The 25,896-nt window shown below is 44.2% G+C and overlaps 1 protein-coding gene across 1 annotated transcript in view; it reads left to right on the forward strand.

Moving 5' to 3' along the window:
- cnot6l (CCR4-NOT transcription complex, subunit 6-like) overlaps nucleotides 1-17,648 on the forward strand; it is a 22,596-nt gene extending 4,948 nt beyond the window's left edge. The window contains exons 3-12 of the mRNA XM_083643938.1: nucleotides 268-454; nucleotides 1,004-1,089; nucleotides 1,365-1,454; nucleotides 5,397-5,465; nucleotides 6,651-6,808; nucleotides 8,011-8,165; nucleotides 8,408-8,559; nucleotides 8,816-9,019; nucleotides 10,452-10,654; nucleotides 11,588-17,648. Coding sequence (XP_083500064.1) covers nucleotides 268-454; nucleotides 1,004-1,089; nucleotides 1,365-1,454; nucleotides 5,397-5,465; nucleotides 6,651-6,808; nucleotides 8,011-8,165; nucleotides 8,408-8,559; nucleotides 8,816-9,019; nucleotides 10,452-10,654; nucleotides 11,588-11,809 — 1,526 coding nt within the window. The 3' untranslated portion in view covers nucleotides 11,810-17,648. The remainder of the gene's footprint in view (nucleotides 1-267; nucleotides 455-1,003; nucleotides 1,090-1,364; nucleotides 1,455-5,396; nucleotides 5,466-6,650; nucleotides 6,809-8,010; nucleotides 8,166-8,407; nucleotides 8,560-8,815; nucleotides 9,020-10,451; nucleotides 10,655-11,587) is intronic.
- Nucleotides 17,649-25,896: the final 8,248 nt, after the last annotated feature.

The raw sequence follows: 25,896 nt of genomic DNA on the forward strand, positions 1-25,896 counted from the left end.
GTGGTGTGTGTTTGTGTGGCGTGTGTTTGTGTGTGATGCGTGGTGTGTGCTGTGTGTGGTGTGTGTGTGTGTGTGGTGCGTGGTGTGGTGTGTGTTTGTGTGTGACTCGTGGTGTGTTTGTGTGTGACGCGTGGTGTGGTGTGTGTTTGTGTGTGTTGTGTGTGGTGTGTGTTTGTGTGTGGTGTGTGTTTGTGTGTGTTTGTGTGTGATGCGTCGTGTGGTGTGTGTTTGTGTGTGACTCGTGGTGTGTTTGTGTGTTTGCTGCAGGCCGGGTGAGGAGTCTGAGCAGCTCGTTGTGGACGCTCACCCACCTGACCGCGCTGCACATCAACGACAACAACCTGAGCCGCATCCCTCCCGACATCGCCAAGCTGCCCCACCTGCTCTACCTGAACCTGTCGTCCAATAAGCTCCGCAGCCTGCCCGCAGAGCTGGGCAACATGCTCTCTCTCAGGTAGGCTGCTGCCCCGCCAAATATAGGCTGTGTATGAGAACTGCAAGGAAGCTGTCTATCAGCTAGCTACCTGATGAGGTACCTGCTTAATGAGGTACCTGCTTAATGAGGTACCTGCTTAATGAGGTACCTGGTTTGAAGGTAGGTTACAGGGAAAGAATTGGTTTCAGACGTCCTCAAGGTAGCATGGCACGCCGGGGGCTGCCCTTGTTGGCTGACTTGTAGCATATTTGTCGGCTTGTTTGAGGTTTATACAAAGGATTGGATTTTGCTAATGACTTTGTTTGGGTGATTTCAGGAGACAGTCACTGTCTTCACACAACAGTGCACTGCATATATTGTTCTGAAATCCATTCAGTTCAAAGACAAATCAAGATGGCAGACAAAGACACAGTTAGATTGGATAAGTGAATCTAAACGAAAAAACAACATGGTGTACAACAAAAAGTTCTGCCAGAAATGATCTGTTTCCTCTATGTGTGTGCGTGTGAATGTGAGAGAGAAAATGTGTATTTTTTGACACAGATACTCTCTCTTCCATTTCTGCAGGGAATTGCTTTTAAACAATAATCTTTTACGAGTTCTGCCTTATGAACTCGGGAGGCTTTTCCAGTTACAAACCCTGGGGCTAAAAGGTGAGTGTTTTTCTTTCATTTTTTTCCCTTATTTTTTAACCAATAAAGCAATTAAATATTAATTAAATGAATTCATATTTTTCTGTATGTAATTTCTGTCACATAAATGGGTTTATTTGTCTATGTAAGCTAGCCAGCAGCCATCATTCAGAGGTCATTTTCTAAAACTTTAGTTGCCTGGTAAAATAGTGAAAGTGACTGTGAAAAATGTCCTACTTTGTAGTTTGTGTAGTGTGTAATTGTTATAGTTAACCGGTTTGGAACGTGTTTGCCAGGTAACCCCTTGTCGCAAGACATCCTCAATCTGTACCAGGAGCCGGACGGAACCAGAAAGCTTTTGAACTACATGCTCGACAATCTAGCAGGTAAATGGTTTTGAACTACACGCTCGACAATCTAGCAGGTAAATGGTTTTGAACTACACGCTCGACAATCTAGCACACACATGGGCAAAATACGCCCCACGGGCCGCATCCGGCCTGTTTGGCCACGATGGAATTGCAATATATATATATATATATATATATATATATATATATATATATATATATATATATATATATATATATATATATATATATATATGTATATATATTTATTTATTTCAAAAAAGATTTTTCTTATTTTTTTACAGTGCACCTGAACGCAACATACAAGATACCCGATAAGTGTCCAAATGTTCATGTCATTCTGGCCAATACTCCACTTCTGTTATAACATTTCAGTCTGGAATATGGAATATCTTTCAATAATCATTACTGACTAAAAGGCTAAAAGTAATCTCATGTGTAAGAAATAACTGTTCTACATTGAAGTAGAAATTTTAATAATTAACTTGTTGGTTTTGGATTTATTTAGCTTCAAGAGTACATTTTTGTTTGTGTGACCCTCAACACAGGCTTTGATCATCCCGGGCCACTTACTGATACTTATGCTTAAATTAACCCACTCATATTCTGGTTTATTTCAAGAAAAACATTTCTGCTAGTGGAAATTCTAATTGGCTGGTAACTTAAAAATCTAGCAGCCATATTGGCAGGTGGTCAAAAAAGTTAATTTCAAGCCCTGCAGGTAGAGCAAGTGGTGACATAGGAGTGAGTGAGAAAAGGACCAAATATTGGTGCTTAAGACTGAATAATGACATCAACTGTTAATTTAAAATTAGTTATTCCTCTAAACATGGCTTCAAATGCCCCAAATTTGTCGCGGTGGCGCCGTTCGGCCCTCAGCAAAATCTGGTAGCAAGGAAATTTTTTGTGGCCCTCTCTATCATCAAAGTTGCCCATCCCTGGGTTACGGCATGACAATATTTGTTCGGCCCCCGGCAACAATCTGGGTTTCTCATGTGGCCCCCCATGAAAAATAGTTGCCCACCCCTGAGCTAGCAAGTAAATCAATGCTTTTGAACTACATGCTCCACAATCTAGCATCTAAATGGCGCCGGGGCTTCGCCTAAATACGCATTATTATGCTATGAGTTACCATGACATGACATCTCACATAGATTCACCCATGAGGACTTCTCTCTTTTGCTGAGACCTTGGGCAGTGCATCGAGTGCCATAACAACTGATAACTCTCTCAGTCAGACTGAGACGCACACACATTTCCAAGAGATCATCCCATTCCTCTCCCCCCTCTTTTTCTGCCCAGCGACCCTTTAACCAGTTTTTAACTGGTTTTAAGCAACCCTGTCCTCTTTTCTTGAGCCTCTTTTAATTCCTTTTAACTTCTTAAACCTTATTATTTTCTTTACTAAACTTTCCGACTCAACAATGAATCCGATCGGCGGACAAACGATAGTCTACACCCGTGAGAGGCTCGTTGCCCTCAGGAAGCAAGCGGCTGCTCCTCCGAGGGACTTGCCGGCCGAGATCAAAACACGTAAGCGGGGATGCAGAGCTGGAGCGATCGTAAGGGAGGGGAGAAATAATAACGACAAGAAAACATACCTGCCCTCGGTCGTCATGGGGAACGTGAGATCGCTGGCCAACGAAACAGACGAACTTTCCGCCCTGGTGAAGAACCAAGTGGAATATAAGGAGTCCAGCCTACTATGTTTCACAGAATCCTGGCTGCATGACAATATCCCAGACTGTGCCGTGGAACAGGACGGCTTCACCATGGTGCGAGCCGACAGAAGCAGAGACAGCGGTAAGCGGAGGGGCGGTGGACTTGTCGTCTTTGTGAACTCCTGATGGTGTAACCCTGGACATATAACTGTCAAAGAGCAGTTATGTACTAGCCTGGGTAAACCCATCCCCCACGTGACCTGCTCTCAGACCTGTTCTCAGTCACTATGTGACTGGGAACTGAGAGAGCAGGTCACGTGGTGGCTGGGTTTACCTAGGCTAGTTATGTACCCCAGACATAGAGCTGCTGGTGGTAGGACTAAAGTCCAATTTATGCTTTGTCTGCCGACACTTTTGAAACGGTCGCCGACAGAAATGAGGACTTGAGTCGACACTATCAAGTGTCGGCGAGCAGTGTCTGCTACCTGGTGAAATGTCTATAGTGTCGCTGACTACGTCACATAATGTCGCGCAAGTGTGATTGGCTATATAGACGGGCAGGCGCTCGACTTCCTTGTTTTAGTTTTCGCTGAAATGAAATGAATGAACGTGTCTCCGCTATTTTTTATCCGCATGTCCTTGATGTATGACTTTGTGAAAATCACAAAGAACACCGTGACCAACTTCCCAGAGAGAGAGCTGATTGTGTGGTTGTGTGTCGTTATATGCGGCTGCAGTTACATCTTGCCTCCGACGTGGGTTCACTGACAGCATTCCCTCTCTTGGCTGTCTGCACTAGTTCTCTGCCTCGCTCTGTCTATAGCGTCACGTGACCGTTGAGCCGAGGAGAGAAGCATAAATGCAGCAACATGAGCGACACTTTATTTTTCGTCTGCGACCATGTGCTGAGCGACACTTTCTAATAAGTATAAATTAAGCTGTAGTCGCCATCACTGTTTATATCCCACCGAGTGCAGTGGCGGCGCACGCTTGTGACGTCATCCACTCCACTGTAGCGGAGCTGCAGACCAAACACCCCAGTGCGTTCATGCTAATAAATGGCGATTTTTAACCATGTTAAAATATCAAAGACCCTGACGAATTTTAAACAGTATGTGACCTGTAAAACAAGGCAGAACAAAATCCTGGACATGCTGTATGCCAATGTAAAGGAGGCTTACAGATCTACTGCCCTTCCTCCACTAGGGGGCTCAGACCATAACCTGATTAGGCTGACACCAACATTCAGGCCTATTATCAAAAGACAACCGGCTACCACCAGGACCATCCAGCAGTGGTCAGAGGAGCTGAGACGACAATGAGGAGGACTACAGAGCCCTCGTTGAGAACTTTGTGGGGTGGAGCGACACCAACCACCTCCAGCTCAACATAGGGAAGACCAAGGAGATGGTGGTGGACTTCCGGCGGAGTAAAGGGAGGTCCCCAACTCCCATCACCCCATCCATGGGGAGGAGGTGGAGATGGTGGTCTCCTATGTCTAGTGTCCTTTTCTTTGCCGTGGCATGTCGGGGGGGGGGGGGGGGGGGAGTAGTACCAGCATGAGGGACACTGGGAAGCTGAACAAGCTGGTGAGGAAAGCCAGCTCTGTAGTTGGAGCTGAGCTGAGCAGTCTGGAGGCGGTTGCAGAGACAAGGCTGAGGAGGAAACTGCACGCTATGCTGGACAACCCCTCCCATCCCCTACATGGTGTGCTAATGGGGATGAAGAATATTGTATTGTTTTTATCTGTTTTTATTTATCTCTTACTTTTTTCTGTCTGCTCTGTATTTTTAACCCCTGCTGCTGTTGCTGTTTTTAGACGCCTGAATCTCCCCTCGGGGATAAATAAAGGTTTTCAGTTCAATTCAATAAACCTGCCTTCAAACGGCCCAAATTTTTCGCACTGGCGCCGTTCGGCCCTCAGCCAAATCTGGTAGCAAGGACATTTTCTTGTGGCCCTCTCTATCATCAAAGTTGCCCATCCCTGGGTTACGGCATGACAATATTTGTTCGGCCCCCGGCAACAATCTGGGTTTCTCATGTGGCCCCCCCATGAAAAATAGTTGCCCCACCCCTGATCTAGCAGGTAAATCAATGCTTTTGAACTACATGCTCCACAATCTAGCATCTAAATGGCGCCGGGGCTTCGCCTTACCAAGCGACCCTTTACCCCCGCTCATGCATATTTAAGCGAGCGTTTAGTGTAAACCTGAGCGGGCGCAGGTGGCTCCTCCCATTGTGTTTGTCCCGGGTCAAACGAGTGCTAATGCCCTCTTCCCCTCTGCCCTGTTTTCAGTGCACCCAGAACAGCTGCCCCAAAGACCTTGGATCACTCTGAAGGAGCGGGACCAGGTGATTCCCACAGGTACGTACGTTTCACCTGTAGCTGGAGCAGGACCTGTTGATGCTCAGGGGAATTGTGTTTGATTATCCAACGCATTATAGCTGAACAGGCACGTGACATTTCTTGCCCATCGGAAGTGAGTTCCCCATTCATTTCTCCATAGACATTTCGAAGAATACAATAATACAATACAAATAATAAACACAGAAAGAAGAGGGGGAAAAAGCCAAATCTGTGCAGGTGACACCACACAAAAACCAAAAAAAAAAAAAAAAAAAACACAACAGGAACTTGAATCTCAAGAAAGAAAGAAAATAAACTCCACTGGGCATTCCTCAAAGACGGAGATTAAATAAAAACAACACTCCCCCCAAAGGTGATTGTTATGCCACGTTCCAGTTGCACTGGGAACTAGGAATATTCCAGTTGAGTGACGTCAAACCGGAGTTGACCGTGTTCCAGTAAAAACCAGCTAGGATTAGCTCTAGCCAGGCTAGCCATTGTTAGCAGTAACAGACAGTTGATAACAATGTATTATGTGCTATTTTGCACATACAAACACTGTAGCAACATGTCCACACAGATAGAAGTTAGTAATGTGTGTACAACTGATTCAATGAGACACAAATAAGACAGGAGCTGCCATTTTGGATTTTGACGTCAGGGCTGGTGAGCTTCCCCTGAGTTTCAAAGTAGGAAATCTCACTCCAGATGATGCCACAGGGGTGTTCCCGACCTTTGACCTGGGAAATTCCTAGTTCCAAATGCAACTGGCATTAGTTTAAAGCTCTTCTCCTTTATCCTGCCTCTCTCTCTCTCTCTCTATCACTCTCACTCTCTCTCTCTCTCTCTCTCTCTCATTCTCTCTTCTCTATCTCCATGATCCCCCACCCGCACTATCTGGATATGATGAAACGATTATCAAATTGATCCATTATGAGGAATTTGATACCAGAGGTTCTGATCCAGATCCTGCAGACCTCACCTTGTGTGCGACTGACTCTCTCAATTTCAATTCAATTCAAATGGCTTTATTAGCATGACGTACACTGTACATATTGCCAAAGCAAGCGATTAGATATGAACAGCTAAACATTAATTAGAAAACTTACTATATACTATATACTAACATACTACAAGACTCTCTCTCTCTCTCTCTCTCTCTCATTCTCTCTCTCTCTCTCTCTCTCTCTCTCTCCTGTGCAGCCATGTTCACGGTCATGTGCTACAACGTGCTGTGCGACAAGTACGCCACGCGGCAGCTGTACGGCTACTGCCCGTCCTGGGCCCTCAACTGGGAGTACAGGAAGAAAGGCATCATGGAGGAAATCACCAGCTGTGACGCTGACATCATCAGCCTGCAGGTGAGACCTCTGTCACCAGCTGTGACGCTGACATCATCAGCCTGCAGGTGAGACCTCTGTCACCAGCTGTGACGCTGACATCATCAGCCTGCAGGTGACACCTTTCTTTGTCATAAAAAAAACGGTATCTTTCGGATCACACCCACAAAAAACATTGCACGTGCATTTCATTTATTTATTTGCAATTATTGCGAAGGTTGTACCCAGAAGTTTCCGTTTTATACTGACTGACTTGACACTAGATCCCGACCGATATATCGGTTCGCCGATATTGGCCGATGACCGATATATCGTATTGGCCGATATTTTGGCCGATATTGCCGATTTTTTTTTTTTAAGTTATAGACAGCATGTTGTGTATATTTGATATTTTTTCTTAACTATTTGTTCTATTTCTTGTGTTTTTGTATTTCTAGTTATTTATAATTATTAAATTAAAGATATATATATATATATCGGCCGATATATCGTTATCGGAATTTTTTTACTCCCTAATTTCGGTATCGGCATCGGCCTCAAAAATCCAGTATCGGTCGGGCTCTACTTGACACTGCTTGGATTTTGTGTTGACATTGCGGTTCTGCGCGTGAATTGTTCACAAACGCTGTGAAATCAAAGGCATGAATGCAACCAGATCCAGATATCCTACCTAGCGATGTCCAATACTGGGAAGCAGGATGACCCTCGCGTCCAAAAATGCTTGAGTATATTTTGAAGGTGGTGTGTGCTGCGTGAAGCTTTGCAGAGCAAAGCCAGCGTTTCAATCCAGCCTGTTGGCTGACACACGGAGCAGGTTCGAGCTTCATTTGGAAAAACTGAAACTCACTCGCTCATTCACATCAACTCGCTCATTCAACTATTTATATAACAATAATCTGTCATGCTGCCTGTCTCTCTCTGGTTCCCCCGCCTCCTCCCACTCGCTTAGCTCAGCTACGTCACAGCACTCTGGAGGGGAGGGGGAGAGACTCGCCCATGATACTAGGCTACGATCTGATATCAGAGGTGGGTCATCGGAGGGTCTCGGGAGCGCGCATAGCTCTCCAAATTGTGTTCATACATACATACAGCGCCACCCGGGTCCCCTCCGGGTAACTGCAGAGTTCCAAGGCATGTCTGAAAGGGGGCGGGGCTATACTGTAGCTGAATAGCTTTAGCTGAATTGCTCTGAGTCTATAGCATCTTGCCCTGTGTGTCTCCAGGAGGTGGAAACGGAGCAGTACTACACCCTCTTCCTGGAAACACTAAAGGAGCGCGGCTACGACGGCTACTTCTGCCCAAAGTCTCGTGCCAAACTCATGTCCGAACTGGAGAGGAAGCACGTGGACGGCTGTGCAGTGTTCTTCAAGACCGACAAGTGAGTTCAATTCAGTTCAGTTCAATTCAAAGTTTATTCAAGACTCGTCATAAACATTTAGGTCCTCGGGACAGCCCTAAAATTAACGCGGTTTGATACAACAGTGTGGTCGTGATGCAAGTTCATTGCAATTAAAAATGAATAATTGGAAGAGTGAATGCTAGCTAGGAGCTAGATAACCCACTGCTACAACTCCATCCTAGGGGAAACACTGATCGCCGTTGTTGTCTTGTTTCCTGCAGGTTCACTCTGGTGCAGAAACACACAGTGGAGTTCAACCAGGTGGCCATGGCCAACTCTGAGGGCTCCGAGGTCATGCTGAACAGAGTGATGACCAAAGACAACATCGGGGTGGCCGTTCTGCTGGAGGTGGACAAAGACATGTTCTCTGGAGGTAAGGAACCTGCTCATCAGCTGCTCTGGACCTAGTCTGTGTGTCAAACATCTGCCACATGCCTCTTCTCACAGTCACACAAGCTCGGGCCACAAAGTGACACAGACTCTGGTATTAACATAATATTTGAGTCTGGGGAGAGACTCCACTAAACCTGGTTAAATCCCACCCTTCTCTTTTGCTCTTAGTTGTCCTTTTTTGTCTAGATATGCGTTTGTTTGTTTGCATCATTCCATCGAGTTCCTTGTGTTTGCAGGCATGAAGCCCCCTCAGGATCGGCAGCTGATCCTGGTGGCTAACGCCCACATGCACTGGGACCCCGAGTACTCGGACGTGAAGTTGGTCCAGACCATGATGTTCCTGTCGGAGCTGAAGAGCATCGCGGAGCGCGCCTCGCCCTCTGAGCCCTCCTCCATCCCCATCGTCCTGTGTGCTGACCTCAACTCGCTGCCCGACTCTGGTATGACCTGACAGCTTGCTCTGTGGAAACATCTAGGTCTAGGACAGTGCTCCTCTCTCTTTTGGCTTCACTACCCCTTTCCCTGATTTCTGAATCCAAGTACCCCCTTTACCCGACTACAATATGTTGCTTAGAAAACTACAAGAGAAACTGCCAACTTCCTCACATACACCACACTCGACTTCACCACCACAGACCGTATGGGTTGTACAGTAGCTGCTGCGCTAGTGGGCCAATCACACGTCGCATTCAATCGATGAACGTTTGTGGTGATTGGCTGCCAGCAAAACCATACAATACAATCTTTCTAGATCTGTGTACACACAAAGGATTGAATGCAGGTATCGTTTGCCTGGAGAAGTTTCGATACTACTTGTTACTGGGTTCCGATACCCAGACCTAGTGGCGAGGGCCTCACCTGTCTAGGCGGTCTGGCACTGGAAGACTTGATGATATGTAAGGCTGTCTAGGCAGTCTGGCACTGGAAGACTATTGAGTTGATATCTAAGCCTGTGTACTTGTTAAAATGTAATAGGAACATACATAGCATATCTAAGGCTGTTAAAATGTAATAGGGACATATCTTATGCCCAAGTCTTAGTGCAGGGGCACATCTTTGCTAGTTTCTAGCACTCAAAATCTTCTTATTCTTGGTAAATGGTAAATCGACTGCATTTATATAGCGCTTTTATCCAAAGCGCTTTACAATGTGCCTACATTCACCCATTCACACACCGAAGGCGGCCAGCTGCCACGCAGGGTGCTGGCACAACCATCGGGAGCCATTTTTGGGTTCAGTGTCTTGCCCAAGGACACTTCGACATGCTGACTGGAGGAGCCGGGGATCGAACCACCAACCTTCCGATTAGTGGACGACCTGCTCTACCTCCTGAGCCACAGCCGCTCTTTTCCTTTTAATTACCACTGGGTCACTATAACACATCCTTTGATGAACTCACTCATTGGTAATTACAAGAAAGAAATGGTGATTTTGAGTGCTAGAAACTAGCAAAGATTTGCCCTTGTACTAAGACTTGGGCGTAAGATATGGCCCACAGTGTTTTCCATCTGGCATTTCTGGATTTTGAGTTTGTATTGGTTTTCTTGTAGGCTAAAGAGAGAAAGGTTGTGTGAAGTGATGGTGGCTTGAAGGAGTTAATGAGAGTTATTAGATGTTATGCAATGCTGGTATTATGGCTTCAACATTATCTTAAGTTGAAACAATGAATTAACTGTACTTCTACTTGCTCAGTGGTTGCAATGTCACTTCTAGCCAGCAGATGTTGCAGTTGGACACTGATGTCATCATTTTATTTCCTTGGTCTCAGTGAAAATAAGCACATAAATACCGGGGCTTGGGAGGGCTTTACAACCAAGGTTGTGATGTTTCACTGAGGGAAACCCAGGTCACCGTTCCTCTTGTGTCGTCCAGGTGTGGTGGAATACCTGAGCAGCGGAGGTGTGGCTGAAAACCACAAGGACTTCAAGGAGCTGCGCTACAACGAATGTCTGACCAACTTCAGCTGCAACAGCAAGAACGGCAACTCCGACGGAAGCGTTACCCACAACTTCCAGCTGAAGAGCGCCTATGAGAATGATCTGATGCCTTACACCAACTACACATATGACTTCAAGGTAAGATTCTCTTTACACCAACTACACATATGACTTCAAGGGAAGATTCTCTTTACATCAACTACACATATGACTTCAAGGTAAGATTCTATTAGAATAATCTGATGCTTTACACCAACTACACATATGACTTCAAGGTAAGATTCTCTTTACACCAACTACACATATGACTTCAAGGTAAGATTCTCTTTACATCAACTACACATATGACTTCAAGGTAAGATTCTATGAGAATAATCTGATGCCTTACACCAACTACACATGACTTCAAGGTAAGATTCTATGAGGATAATCTGATGCTTTACACCAACTACACATGACTTCAAGGTAAGATTCTATGAGGATAATCTGATGCTTTACACCAACTACACATATGACTTCAAGGTAAGATTCTATTAGAATAATCTGATGCCTTACCCCTGGGTTCCCAAACTGGGGTGCGTGTACCCCTAGGGGTACATGGAGGTACTACAGGGGGTACTTGAGAGAAAGGGGAAAATGTAAAAATGTAAGAATAAATCATAAAAATACATGGAATGTTAAAGTAAATCTGCTCAGGAGGCACTATTGCAACTCTTTCACTCCATTTATTATTTTGTAATGTTATATTCTTCAAAAGGTGGGTCATAGTATCATATGATATGGTTTTCTCTTGCCGTTTTCTCAGACAAATGTTGTATTTGGGTAAAGGGGGTACTTGGATTGAGAAATCAGGGAAAGGGGGTACTGAAGCCAAAAAAGTTTGAGAACCGCTGCCTTACACCAACTACACATATGACTTCAAGGTAAGATTCTATGAGAATAATCTGATGCCTGCTACACATATGACTTCAAGGTAAGCTTATCTTTACACCAACTACACATATGACTTAAAGGTACGTTTCTCTAAGCCTCTCTCTCTCTCTCTCTCTCTCTCTCTCTCTCTCTCGACAGGGCGTGATTGACTACATCTTCTTCTCCAAGACCCACATGAGTGTTTTGGGCCTGCTGGGGCCTCTGGACAGCCAGTGGCTGAGTGACAACAGCATCACCGGCTGCCCCCACCCCCACGTCCCCTCGGACCACTTCTCCCTGCTGGCCCAGCTGGAGCTGCACCCGCCCCTGCCCCATCCACTCAACCCCCTCAACGGGCTGCACCTGCCGGTCCACAGGTAGTGCAGCCTGAGACCCCCCCAACCAACCAACCAACCAACCAACCAACCAACCCACATCCAAACACTACCTTATACGATCCCCTCTCTCTCCCTGTCCTCCTGCAGGACCCTGTACAGTCTACCCATCAACATTTAAACTCAGACCGACCCCCCCCCGACCCCCCACCCCCCGCAAGGAGTGAAGTATTCGCCCATCGTTGCTCCTTTTTGTGTTTTTGCACACTGTAATCTACCCCCCCCCCCCCCCCCTTGACAGGCTTGATACCAAATGGAGGGCTTGGGATGAAGTTGTCAAGTGTTTTTGCCTTAGATATGACCATGACACAATTCCACTACACCTCACATAAATTGCAAATGATCTGCATTTTATTTTTATTTCATATATTTTTCATCACAAGCCTGTTGACTTCTGATCTTATTTGAGCAAGGTAACATGGTAACATAATTTTAACACTGCATCACACTGTGTTAGTGTTAAAAGTATGGTAACATGATTGTAACAGTACATCAGTATGTTCAGTATGGAAATTAGAAATGATATATATATGAAATATGAAATGATCTGATGTCCCAGCTGTGCACTTTATAACCTTCCCAGCATAATGTTGATTATGCATTGGTACAATCCTGTATGGGCATTACTATGCTCCTACTGCAGTAACCTCTCAGCATCTTTCTCATAGGCTGTCATGATTGATAAATATTTTTAATTTACCTAGCAACCAAACCTGCCGACAAAAGGCATCTCAAGTTTGGTTTTGACCTATTCATGCTCACTTTATTTTGGAAGATGAGTTTGCTGCAGCATTAATAAGTGTCCAAACAATCGTTTGCCCCTAAAGAGTAGGCTCTTAACTTAAAATCCCAAATTATTATTATTAGCATTATAACCAAATTGTTGCTTTGGGGGGAAAAAGAAAGACATAATCGATGATATTTATTTGCAACACACCCTGGCAATCACCAATAGTATACTTGAGGTCTTTAGCTTTTGAAGCAGTGCTTTTTAACACCTGCCGTCTTACTGGTGGTATGGTCCTGTTTCCCAGCACCTGATTGGCCAAAGAGTCTTCCCACGCGCTCTGTCGTCGTGAGACTATTTATTTATTGATATCAGACACAATCGAGGAAGAACACTATCTGAATCACCTAGTGATTTCTGACCCAGAGCTGAATGTATTACCAAAGGCCCAGCATGACATTGATTGTGAAAGCCTTTTGGTGCCAGATTCCCGTGGTCTATAAACTTAGTATATTTGTGTGTTACATGACTTGACGTTAGTCTGACTCAAAGTGATAGCCCTTTATTTAAGTTGTAACTCAGGGCTGGACTATGCATTCAGAAGTACCTCTCAAACAAAACACTTTTAGTCGTGTCCTACTACGTGCAAAACCAAATAGGAAGCTAGTGCTTTGAAAAGACTTTATAAGCACAGGTCTGTCCAAGTGTCTTGGATAATGTATGTATGTATGTTACAGATGTACTAGTTGTAGAAGTCCCATGTCTTACTGCATGTAGGGCTGGGTAATCAGTATCGAAATAACCTACTGGATATCGAAAACTTCTCCAGTCAAACGATACCGGCTGCAATCAAGTCTTTTTGTACACAGATCTAGAAAAACAACAACTATTTGTATGGTTTTGCTCGCAGGCAATCACCGCAAACGTTCATCGATTGGCCCGCTGCTGCAGCAGCTACTGTATATCTCTGGTACAACCCATACATTCTGTGGTGGTGTAGTCGAGTGCGCTGTATGTGACGGAGTTGGCAGTTCAGCGTGCCGAGATGCCACCAAAACGTTAAGAAGTATGGCTATACTACACAAAAGGTATCGAATGAAGTTCTCTACTGGTATTGGTTACTGGTATTGTAATGACCCAGCCCTAACTGCATGTTTGCTCAAATTACTCCTTCACTTTCTGCTGTATGACTTGTCTGCAGTGATACTGTGAGATGGACAGGATAAACTTTAAGGTTGATTGGTTCTGCTGTGTGACTTGTCTGCAGTGATACTGTGAGATGGACAGGAGAAGCTTTAAGGTTAATTGGTTCTGCTGTATGACTTGTCTGCAGTAATACTGTGAGAGGGACAGGAGAAGCTTTAAGGTTATTTGGTTCTGCTGTATGACTTGTCTGCAGTGATACTGTGGGATGGACAGGAGAAGCTTTAAGGTTGATTGGTTCTGCTGTATGACTTGTCTGCAGTAATACTGTGAGATGGACAGGAGAAGCTTGGACAGCAGCTACCTCCGTACACATACACCTGTACTGTTCAACATATCTGGCACACGTTACTTTACACTGTAGTGCCTAGTTGGTGGATAATTAGCTAACAGGCCATGTACACCAGATCCGTTGCGGATCCGGTAAAACTGCGGGATCAACTCTCGCCCATGTTAATTGATGGGTGATACATGCGGTACGGAAAAATTACGTAGCTGTTAAATTTTTGCCGGATCCCACATACATCTGACAGATCACATGAGTGTGGGTCTGTTCGCAGCCGGTGTACGTTAGCCCTCAGCCCATTACATGAGTGTGGGTCTGTTCGCAGCCGTACCGGAGCCTGTGTACGTTAGCCCTCAGCCCTGACTCTTTGAGGCTTAGCGTTTGCTCTGTTCAGTATCTGAAAAAAAAAAGCCATAATTCTTTTGGGTGATGTCAACACAACATGGCACAATGTAAACCCAGCTTTAAGCCACAGTCAAACCAACTAACCGGGCCTCGGCGGTATCGGCTTTGCTTCATTTGCACATGATTTGACGCTAATGGGTAATGCTAACATGTTTCCATGCTGTTGATGAAGTCAGCCTTTGTGAGCATTTTGAGGCCTATACTTCACTCCTACATTCATTTCATGGGCTATTCTGATTTGTATGACCGTTGTACATAAAGAAGAAATCTTTTGTCTTTGGTGGCTGGGCATCCTTCATATCTTTGAAGGGAATGTACCATTCTCTGACAAAGGGGTGTTTTTTGTTTTTTGTTTGTCACAAATCAAAGATGTACGTGGTGTTGTACTTTTTCTTTTTTTGCCCAGTGCACTAAGCAGTCATTATGTGAATACCCACCTTCCACTTGTCTCCAATATTCTTGTTAGAGACCCAATGTCTCCGGCGAACTTTGTTTTTGAACTATGCGCATTTTCTGTCTCTAACTGAAATGCAGTCTTCTTCAATTGGTACTTTGTACAATTCAATATTACCAAGTTTTTGAAAGGAAAAAAGAAAATAAATCGACAGATAAATGTTCTAGATTTAAAAGCAAATTGTCTTGATGGCTTTTATTTCTCCACCAAAATCTTAAATGTCCTCTCAAAGCTGCTTTCGCTCTGAGATGATCTTTAGTCTAAATTCCATTTTGGTTTGTTCCTCTCTTTCCAGCTGATGACGTTCCCCCTCTTGAGTTTTCCCCAAAAAGGATCCCCAGATCCCTTCCACTTCCACATCTGTCCTCCTCACACACAGCTCATAGAACATCCACAGCCAGTTCTCACCAGTATCTGCAGGCATTTGACCTTTGGGTTTTTGATTTTATTTTATTTGTAGAGCGCACCTCGCATACTTTTTCTACAAACAACGTGCCTAGTTTGTACACTTTCTCCGACAGCAGCACTGCCCATGAGACCAAGATGCTCAGAGAGTAACCCAGCGCCGTCCTCCATCACATCTCTCCATCCATCTCTCCATCTCCTTCCTTCCCCAGCCACCCCGCCCTGAAACCAACCTTTAGGGGATGAGATCATGAGGAATTGAACCTGGGGAATCGGACTCAAGTTATCTCGTTCGCCTCCGAATGGGTTCCAATGAGCCTCGGTCACGGCTTCCTGTGAAACCAGCAGTTCTTTTACCCTTAAGGTCAACGACAAACCATCGTCCGTTTGCCATCTTTTCTACCAGCGAAGCTACAGATCCACATGGAGAGCTGGAGGTGGGGAACTGTGTAGCAAAGCATTGGCAAGAATGCAAACTCTCACCTGTGTAGTCGATTGTTTTCCACGCTTAGATTTTGTAGTTTCCCTGCGCTATGTCTTCCACACAATTACCATGACCACCATATCGCATGCGATTTCTGAATGTAAAGAGAAAAAAAATCAAATCCTGATTACTTTTTGTTGTTATAGTTTATGCGTTGTGCATTCAGTAGATTCATCACAGAGGGGTGGTTGCTGCATTAGCTTGTTGGCAGCAAAGTCTTTGGTGGCCAGTGAGATGCCAAAGCCACCTTAGGAGGGATGTTGAGGAGAAGAAGAGGCTCATCTGTCCAAACGTTTTGTATTTGCAGGTGTAGCCTCTCAGGTGATCCTCCACCTGCTCTACCCATGACTTTGACAGCCTCCAACCAGGCCAGGTTGCTGCTTCTGCCCGAAGAAACATTAAATAAAGGACGCTGGGTAAAACTCGGCAATGGCTTTATCCCAGTGTATTAACCTGTCTATTATCATGAGGAAAAGCGGTGTACTCCAAAGTACAATATAATTTATTTGTGGAAGATTTTCACTAAGTCCTAGCACAGTATTTTTGTGCATTTACAAATCTTACAGGTTAACACACTGGTTAATTTGCTGGAATATGGTCATTCTAAAGTAAACTGATACCATGAGTGTTGCCCCACGAAGGAGAAAGGCAGTAAACTTCAGTTGGGATTTGTTGACTTTTCTTTTTTGACCATAGGAGAATGAAAGGATAACTGTAGACCAGGTCGACTGGGCAGTAAAGACAACTTTCAAGCCATTTTCCTCAGTTCCACTCTTGGAGCAGGTACTGCCTGTAGTAAAGTAGCATCCACATTCAAGGAAGTAAAGAGGGCAAGTCTTCCTTTAATCCAACTGCTGAAGAACTTAAGTTATTTATTTTAGTTTCACATAGTTTTCAGTTGCTGCCTTTTACCTTTGTGCAGCAAAGCTGTTGGTGATGGCAGTTTGACCGGGTGAGGGTCCTCAGCCACCAGCAGTCACCAACAAAGGTGCTATACTTCTCCAGAGGTTTTGAAAGAACTGCACTTAACCTGTCTTTAAAAACCATGTCATACTTGTTGGAAGACTTTAGACCAGTGCCTCTCAACGTTGTGTCATCGAAGCCCCGATCGTCTTTCACTCCAACCGAACTCCACCGCAACTGATTTGACCGAGCTCTACCTTCAACCACAGAGGAAACTAATTGGGGAAATCAAGTGCTGTAGTAGCCTGATATCAGACTGAATTGTCAACTCATTAAAGTCCAGTTCCTCGGTGCCTCAGCGGTTCCTCGAAGCTGTCACCTCGGTGGAGGTAAAGTAAAGTTCTGGCCCCAGGGCACTGCTGCTGTAGTGTTTGGTTGGAGTGAAATCCTGCAGATGATTGGGCCTCGGTGCCTCATGGTTGAGAACTGCTAACCGAGACAGAACCGGGCTTTGTTTTGTGGAAGCCAAAGTCTGAATTTTTGACATTTAAATGTCAATGGTGCAAAACTGCGGTGATCCAAATGATGTCTGCAAGGAAGAGTGACAGTTTGTCAACCGTAGGTGGCGGTGTTGACTTTGTTGTGTTCTTCAGACAACAACAAAAATGCAGAAATAGCCACTGTGGAAGTCCCATTGGTTTCTTGGTGAGTCACTGCTGCACTACGGCTCAATGAGTGGAGGGAAAAGTCAAGCTGAGCTCTCATCGAAGACACAAGGAAAGAGTTCCAACTCGTTTTGTTTGATGGAAGGTGGTGGAGGAGGCAGAGGAGACTTCTGCAGTGGTTTACGGTTAGCGTTGTATTTGTTTTCTGAGCAGTTCTTGTATACCTCAGTTGAAACCATACATGCTCAACAGCACTTGTATCATCATTTCTCCACACCCGCACTCTCCCACCTCCTGTACGCAATAAAAATTACATTTTTGAAGAATCCGCTTGTTTGTGAGCTTTCATTTTCTTGTGCCATGACAAATCATGAATACCACAGCGATTACAATACAAATCATATATGCAATACATGTATGCAACATCATGGATACAATTATATGCATATTTTTTGTAAACTAAAGTAAAAAAAAATACTGGAAAGCATTCTTTACTTTGTAGGGATGTAAGACAGTTAAAAATCGATATGTGAATACCGCTATTCTAATCGGTGAGATGAAAATTTTATCGTGATGCTTTTTTCAGTTTTTTGTTTACAAAAAAAGGAAATATGCATTCATTGCTAAGTTTGTGTTTTGCAGTTATCCCCTACCTCAGAAATAAAAAGGGAGTCTTTAATTTGATACAGAGAAAATTAGGGAAAAATTCAGTATTTTGTGTTTTTTGTTTACTTTTTGTCCACTTCATGGAGGCAACCACGGTTCTTCGCCTCCACGTCTAAAAACACACTTAGGAGTTGATTATCCCTAGCCTGCTAAAAGTACTAGGCATCTCGCACAATGCAGTGTAAGTACGTAATGAGAATCTCTTTAATACATTGTGCACTTGCAGGGTGATTTTGATGGTGGAAAGTAAAATGGTCGCCATGGCAACCATGAGGAAAACATCTAAAAGCAAAGATTTTATTGGATGGGGGACCCTGGGACAAAATTGGGGTCTGTGGTCTAATTTGTGTCAGTTTAGGGGACCTTGATGTGAAAAAGTTTGGGAAACAATCTGGCCCATCACCTATCCTCCATGGGTTATGTTATATTTTTATTTTTATATCAAACAGGGCCGAGTTATAATGTTGTAAGCAACAAATAACGGAACACACAAGAAAAAGGTTTTAACCATGCCCAACAAAACACCTTACAGGGTAACAGACTAATATAACACAATACAATAGGCTAATACAATTCTATTATATTATTATTATTAGTGATACTATTATTATTATTATTGTCATTATTATTATTACCTTCAAGCTATGTTGTGTTTTCTACTGTAACAGAGGCTTTAATTAATCTCTAGGTCAGAGAGCAGTCAGGTCAGATCCACAAGACCTTGCAGCACACCACAGTGCCACACTCACCCAAGATAAACTGTAAAAGTAAAATAAAGTGTATGCTTCAGGGAATGACATGAAAAGGTTACATAATGGGGTGGCTATACATTGTTGTTTCACAGTAGCTAATATCTGGCCATCTGGTGGTCTGGATCTGGTCTGGATGTAGCCGTGTTAGCTAGCTTGATGTTAGCAGGTTGTCTGCTAGCTAGCCTTGGCCTCAGGCTGCTATCTTGAGAAGCAAGGTGGGCGTGTTTGTCAGCACGTAGGAAGGTGGGCGTGTTTGTCAGCACATAGGTTCACCCCCATAGGTTATGCTAATTATGCTAATCAGTGCTCATCTCATGCCCCTCCTAGCTCCACCCTCTCAACTCCCACCTTCGCACTAAAACCAAGATGGCAACGTCCAATTCGTTTATGGATGGACTCCTCCAGAGCATGGATGTATTAAAAGAACTGGATAGGGGACGTGCCACGCCCACCCATGCATTCGGACGGAGGTTGCTCATTGGCGCATGAAGCCATCATGGGGGCTTTTTCTTCCTGGTTTTACTTCCTGACTATGCAGCCCAAGGCGAAGTGCGCATGTGTGCCATGACGTCTCCCACCCATGGATTGTACTACAAGAAGAAAACACCCCCGTATACGGCTCTTAGTGGCTTCTGAAGAAAAAAATGCCCCATAAAAAATGTGTTGATAATTAAAAGAGTCGTTTTATACTTTGAGTGACACCCGGAAAAAATTCCCCTGGGTTTAACAGCTGCCGGGGTCCCCATGCAAGTGGATGCAAATTTTACTTTCTGGGCTGCATGGCGTCACGTGACTTGCAATATAGAGCTTCGCCACCATGTTCAAATGGCTTCACAGCCCAGCACTATTCCTGGGGGCTTGCTCCAGAGAGGAGAAATTCAATGGGGTCGCTCTGTCCATATTTATTTATACAGTCTATGGGTCAGACTGAGGCCAGGGTATGCATATGACGTCACAGGCAGAAGTCACTGCATGGTCACGCCCACACTAGTCACGCCCACTGAGTGGCAGCAAGACTGATTTTGAATGGAGTAATCAGCCTAGATGAATGACACTGCTGCTCCAAACAACAGAGAGGAACCTGCTGAGGGGGCGTGTTCCAGTGGGAAAGTGACGTCCATGCATACCTATTTTTATACAGTCTATGGTGCATGCATACAATTGGAACTATTTTGTCTGTGTTGCTGTTGACGAACTGAGTATCACTACGCCTCTGATATGCAGCGCGAGACCATCTCCAAACTTTCGCGCGGCTGGGCCTGTCTCCTGCTCGAGCAGTGAGTGACTTCAAATAAAACTCCTGACAACAACGAAGCGGCGGCTTGAAGCAGATATTATTTGGGGAGGTGAGTGAAGTAGCTAGGCTAACTTGTGTGTTATTTACTACGACAGAAATAGGTTATTCACGTCAAGGGAAACCTTTTACGGTGATAGAAGCCTGCCCCCCACTTGCAGGGAGACAGCAATGTTGCCAATGTAGTGGCTATGCGCTCAAAAGCGCTGAAATAAGAGTCCACCTCAGACTCACGAAACTGGGACTAAACCAATGTGCTTACTCAGATCAAATGCCGGGACAGAGCTGTAATGTGCCTTGATGGAGTAATTGGACGGGGGTGGAGACCACAGGTGCTCCCCGTTCCAACTCAAGAGCTCTGACGCGGAGATGCATGGCCTGCACCTCTAGCTGTTTTTTCTCTCCGCCTCCTTTATCTGGAGGGTCATTTGGAGATCCTCAAAACCCCCAGCAAGTTCAGGGGCAGGACTGGACCCCACACCCAGTGGCGTGCCCAGTGGCGTGCCTGACCAAGTTGGTGCCCCTAGGCAAGATTTTTGCTGGTGCCCCCCCCCAAAGAAAATATAATAAAAATTATATTGCAGCTAATCCAGCACTGCAGTGCAGGCTCAGAATCGGCCTTCCCCAGTGGCGCTGGAAGTACTTTTAGGTAGGGGGTGCTGTAAGGAAGGGTCTCTCGGCATTTTACGTTTTTTGGACTTTCATCCATATTTAGAAGAATATTTAATTTTAAATTAACATTAGGATTATACTGTTGTGATGTCATTATTCAGTATCTTCTCCTTTTCTCACTCACTTTCATGTAAGCACCTGCTCTCCCTTTAGTCGTTTTACACTACAACAGACAAACACAGGCATAAACACTGAACTTATTATTATTATTATGGAAAACCAGATTATGATGAAAATCAAACACTTTTGAAGAGAGAGTGTATGAAATAAGATTAGAGCTGGGAAGCACAAACTGTTTTTAATGCATCTTGTTGGTGGTATAAACACAAGACAGCCAAATCCAACAATTTCGAAAATCCATTTCTTGCCACCAGGGGGTGCTGCAGCACCCTCAGCACCCACCTTCCAGCTCCCTTCCCCCACTCTGGGAAAAAGCTCCGAGCAGGTAGAAGGGGGCGCGGCCGCGCAGGGGGTGGGGTGGTATGGATTAGGGACCATGGTGAAAGTGCTGCAGCCCGGGCAGCCAGAAAGCCAGAATTAGAAAAATGATTTCACTATTATTTAAAGACTTAAGACGTTGTTCTGCTTATTTTTTTGTCTACTATTGTAAAATAATAGTAGGCCTATTATCATGAAAAAGTATTTGTAAAAAAAAAAAAAAAAAATTACCCTCTCTGGCGCCCCTAACGGCTCAAGCGCCCTTAGCATTTGCCTAGTCGCCTAATGGACGGCACGCCACTGCCCACACCAGCAATGAACCCGCAATCCCCCTCACCTGCCACCAATGAGGGAGACTGAGGCAGCACACCTTTCTCCACCAGCACATCACACAGCTTATTTTTTACGTCTGCCTTCCGGGCACTGAAAAGCACATCGATAAAATGGGTTGCCACAGCCAACAAGTCATTTTTCCTACATTTATCAATTATGTCCCACGAAGGACTGTCCACAAATTCCTCCATCTCCATTTGAAAAAAGAAAAGCCTACACACAATACAAAAACTGCCAAACAGAATTATGAAAACTACTTACCATGACTTACCATAACGCAAGAAGAAACAAATGGACGAGCCCCCAATTTCATGTTACGACCCGGCCTAGGGGAAACGGACCATACCATGAAATGAGCCCCATCCTCCCCAGATCTCAAAATCAGCCACAGAACAAGTTGTTTGGATATGAAAAGTAACAATGAATTTATTGTCAAACATTAAACAAAACAGAGGGTTGCAAATGACAAGAGCAAAATAACCTAAAACTGGAGGTTGGCTTCAGAGTAGGCCAAAGCCCAAAAAGTACTACCTAAAGGATTAAAGCTTACCTAACAAAATAAGAAGAAGAAACCAAAATACATCATCTTACCTCCCTAACTACTAAAACAGGAGAAAAAGGGGGTTAAACATAAATGGCGGCCTACTCCTACAGCTCCAGTGGTAAATAATATGCTAAATCTCCATTGTGGCTGGTTGAGGTCTGGGAAGTCTGGGTTGTAGCCCTGCGCGCACCAGCCTCTGGTTGTCAGGTCTCTTATAAGGCTGGGCCTTCCCACCTCCAACCAATCACCGTTCCTGATTACACAATCACCGCTCCTGATTACACAGACACTCACACATACACACCTGGAACCCATGCACACAATCACTCAGACAATCAGGGGAGGGAAACACAAGCAATTCATGAAAAATCATCATCAACATAAATCCAAAATACGACCACAGTCGTAACAGGTCTCACAATTTGATTCGATTACGATTCATCTGTCAACTCCACGATGTAGCTCAAAGTATCACAACTGCAAGTATCACATCCTCAATTTTCTACATTACTGCACATGGCTACTTTTTCATCAATTAATACAAGCAGTCAGATAAATACCAACTCCCTTTTTTATTTTGAAAGTTTTTTTCTTTAGAAATCTGAATGTCAACATATATTTTAAACACAAATGATTCATCTGTCAACAATTCAATTATTTAATCTGCCAACGATTTGATTCGATGCATCGCGATGCATCTTATAATAAATTATTATTTTTGACACCCCTAATGTTTATGAACGTTCACCCCTCAAAACAGAGTGAACACATTACACATGACATGTGGCAATCATGGACAAAGAGTGCAAAAAAAGAATGAGGAAGATAATTATTTAAAACAGCTGTAGCTCTTGTTGAGAACACGCATAATTCAAATCCTCACTTGTGTTTTTAAAGCCATTCCATGACAAAGAGGGACAGTTGTTAAAATTACACTTTGAGCTTTGCATGAAAATACCAAATGCAGCAACTGCACTCAACAGTGTGGAAAACAACAACAACAACAACAACAACAACGATAACAATAATAATAATAATAATAATAAATGAAACTTTATATAGACGGTTTTCATTGAATTCTGTTGCTATAGGGAACAGTTTGAAACATAGCTTATTTCCTGCCAGCTATATTGTATTAGCCAACACTGCAACAGGAAGCAAGCTAGGAGCAATTTAGAATGTTTATGTTGTCAAGTTAAAACCGTCTATAGCACTTTTCAAGAACTCAAAGATGCTGCCAAAAGAAAGGAAAAAATCATTAAAATTGTGTATAAATTAGTATAAAATAATCTTATAAATGGGACCCTTTAAGTTTTGAACTGTGAAAAGTGACAGTCCCAATTCCAGGATGGCTGTCCCGTGTCCTGATAGATCTCTCGGGACACTAAAAGCTCCCACTTTTTCAACGCTTAGACATTTAGCACATGTCACTCAGACCAAAAGTAAAAAAGAAAGGAACAACAGTTTTTTTCATCCGTTTTCTTTAGCTTTTGAATTGGTCTGCGTATATATGTGTGTATATATACATAAACATACAGTGCATACAGTATGGATCCGCCTATTAAGACCCTAGTATAAATGTTTATCATTCAATCATTGTAACAAACACAATAGCCACAAATTAGATAAAAAGTTCAGGTTCAGTGCCTTGCTCAAGGACACTTCGTCAGATGGGGAGACATTTGGTGCCATGTCATTGTTCACACACCTCATTATTATTCCGACCACTCAATGTTCCGACGGCTCAGGTTTGTTGGGGAGGAGTGATCTTTTCATTGTCTGAATAACGAGCTGCCACACTAACGAGCCGTCTGTCAAATGCTTCATTTTTCGAACTATTGAGGTGTCGCACTAGGGGGGAGCAGTCCCCACATTGGCTGTTGCAGACAGATTCCCTCTAATCACCAGCTTAGTAAAGAGGTAGCGGTCTACTTCACAGAAAATTGCTATCATATCTGTACTTGCAGTTTCCCCTTTCCTCCTCACTGTGTCGATGACAAAACGAGCCTTGTCTCTTCTCTGTTGCTCTGTAGCTGCTTCCTCCCTCTCAGCGTCACTTATCACCTCTTCCTCATAAAGCCTGTCCAGCAGACTGTCGAGGTTTGGTTCGGATACACTATCGATGAATTGTCTCCGTATGCTTAACAACACCCCCTCGTTTGAAGAGAGACTCAGACCACTCTGAACCTGGGGATTGCTTACGGCATCTGATGAAACTTCCCATTCCCATACACACTGTGAATCGCTGTCTTTCAGAAGGAGATTGATCTTGTCAAAGTTTTCTTTTAAAGTCACCTGGAACGTGGAGATGTAGTTGGTGTAGGATTCACTCACATAAAATGTTGCATCTTTTGGTTGTATTAGAATTAAGGCATCTTCAGGCGAAGTGTAGAATGTGTACACCTGCTCTGGATGGAGTTCAGTTAAGGATGTCTCTATGTACATCTCATCTCCAACTAACTTCTTCCTTTTGTGCACCACGTCCTGGATCACAATGTTTGCAGGAAGCAACAACACATTGAGCGTAGAGCTGATCTGGTTGTAGAATAGCAACACCAACGCCTTGATCGGGTGAGGGGGCGAGCCGTAACCAGATAACCACCATAAAAATCTCGTAACAAGGCCGTAAGCAGAAAATCCAGTGATGTTTATAACAACATGAGTTTCTGTTATCTCATGGGGAGGGATGATCTCAGTGCCCACATCTGTCACATGGGCAACTGACAAGGATTCACATCCACCTGTAGAGTGGATCTCACAGTGTGGGAGATGAAGTTGACAGACAGACTGCTGGGGACATTTGATGTCATACAGTGGTCCTGCAGGCTTCTTGTTATGCTGGGCTAGTAGGCTCTGGCTCCATGGGATAATCCTGTAATCCACATCCCCTTTTCCCTTCATTTTAAACACTAGACCTGTCACACGGCACTGGTACAGGCCTGGGGAGGTGCACTGCCACCTGTAGGTTTCCTTTCCATTTTTATCAACAGCAATAGCAGGTGTAAACAGGGCCCCAACAGCTGGGAGCCCAATGCGGGGAGAAAGGAGGAAAGGAGCAGGCAAGGAAATATGGGAGCGAGACTGGCCTAGCAAGCTGTCTGTGGATGACTGGCCAGCCCCAAGTGGCCGGGCAGTTTTTTTGGAATCCTCATCCACAGAAGGGAGCTTTTCATATTCCATCGTTTCTTCTTCTTTTTCTTCTTTTCATTTATCTTGAAATATGTTTTAAAAATTGTTCCTCCGCCTTTTTCTCTTTCACCTCATCCCAGTACCTGAAAGAGAGCAGAGAATGCAAGGTTACTGTATATACAAATCCCTGTGGCAAATGCATTCTGGCATAGAGGTTTGACATTATTAATGATAAAATACATGATCTCCACCTACGCCCATTGCAGCAGCCATGAGGTAATTTTTCACTTCACACATCTTTTCAAATGCATATAATTCCAGTAAGGCCAGGATCCTCCTTATACTTTAGCCCTATACACATTTTAACATGCCGAGCCGTGCTGTGCTGAGCCACACTCAAGATGGACCTACTCCGCAGCGGAGCCAAAGCAGCCAGACCCACCTCCAAGCGGGCTGTGGTGACGTCTCACCAACGATGGTCAACCTGTGACGACCCCCCTTCTCCCCCTCAAACAGCTGTGTTGCGAGCGTAGCGATTAGAGTGGCCATTTCCATAACACCAAAAAGGAAGGAAAAATGGCCTAGGCCTAGGCTAGAACAAATGTCCGTATGTTAAGGTTTTACATAAGCGCCAGCTGTCTGAATTGCTAAATTGCCGGACATTAAAACATTTCCAGCTACTTTCTTACTGTCACACTAACCAGAATGTTAGA

This window comes from Poromitra crassiceps (genome assembly GCF_964638095.1).
Source record: "Poromitra crassiceps genome assembly, chromosome: 10".
NCBI lineage: Eukaryota > Metazoa > Chordata > Actinopteri > Beryciformes > Melamphaidae > Poromitra > Poromitra crassiceps.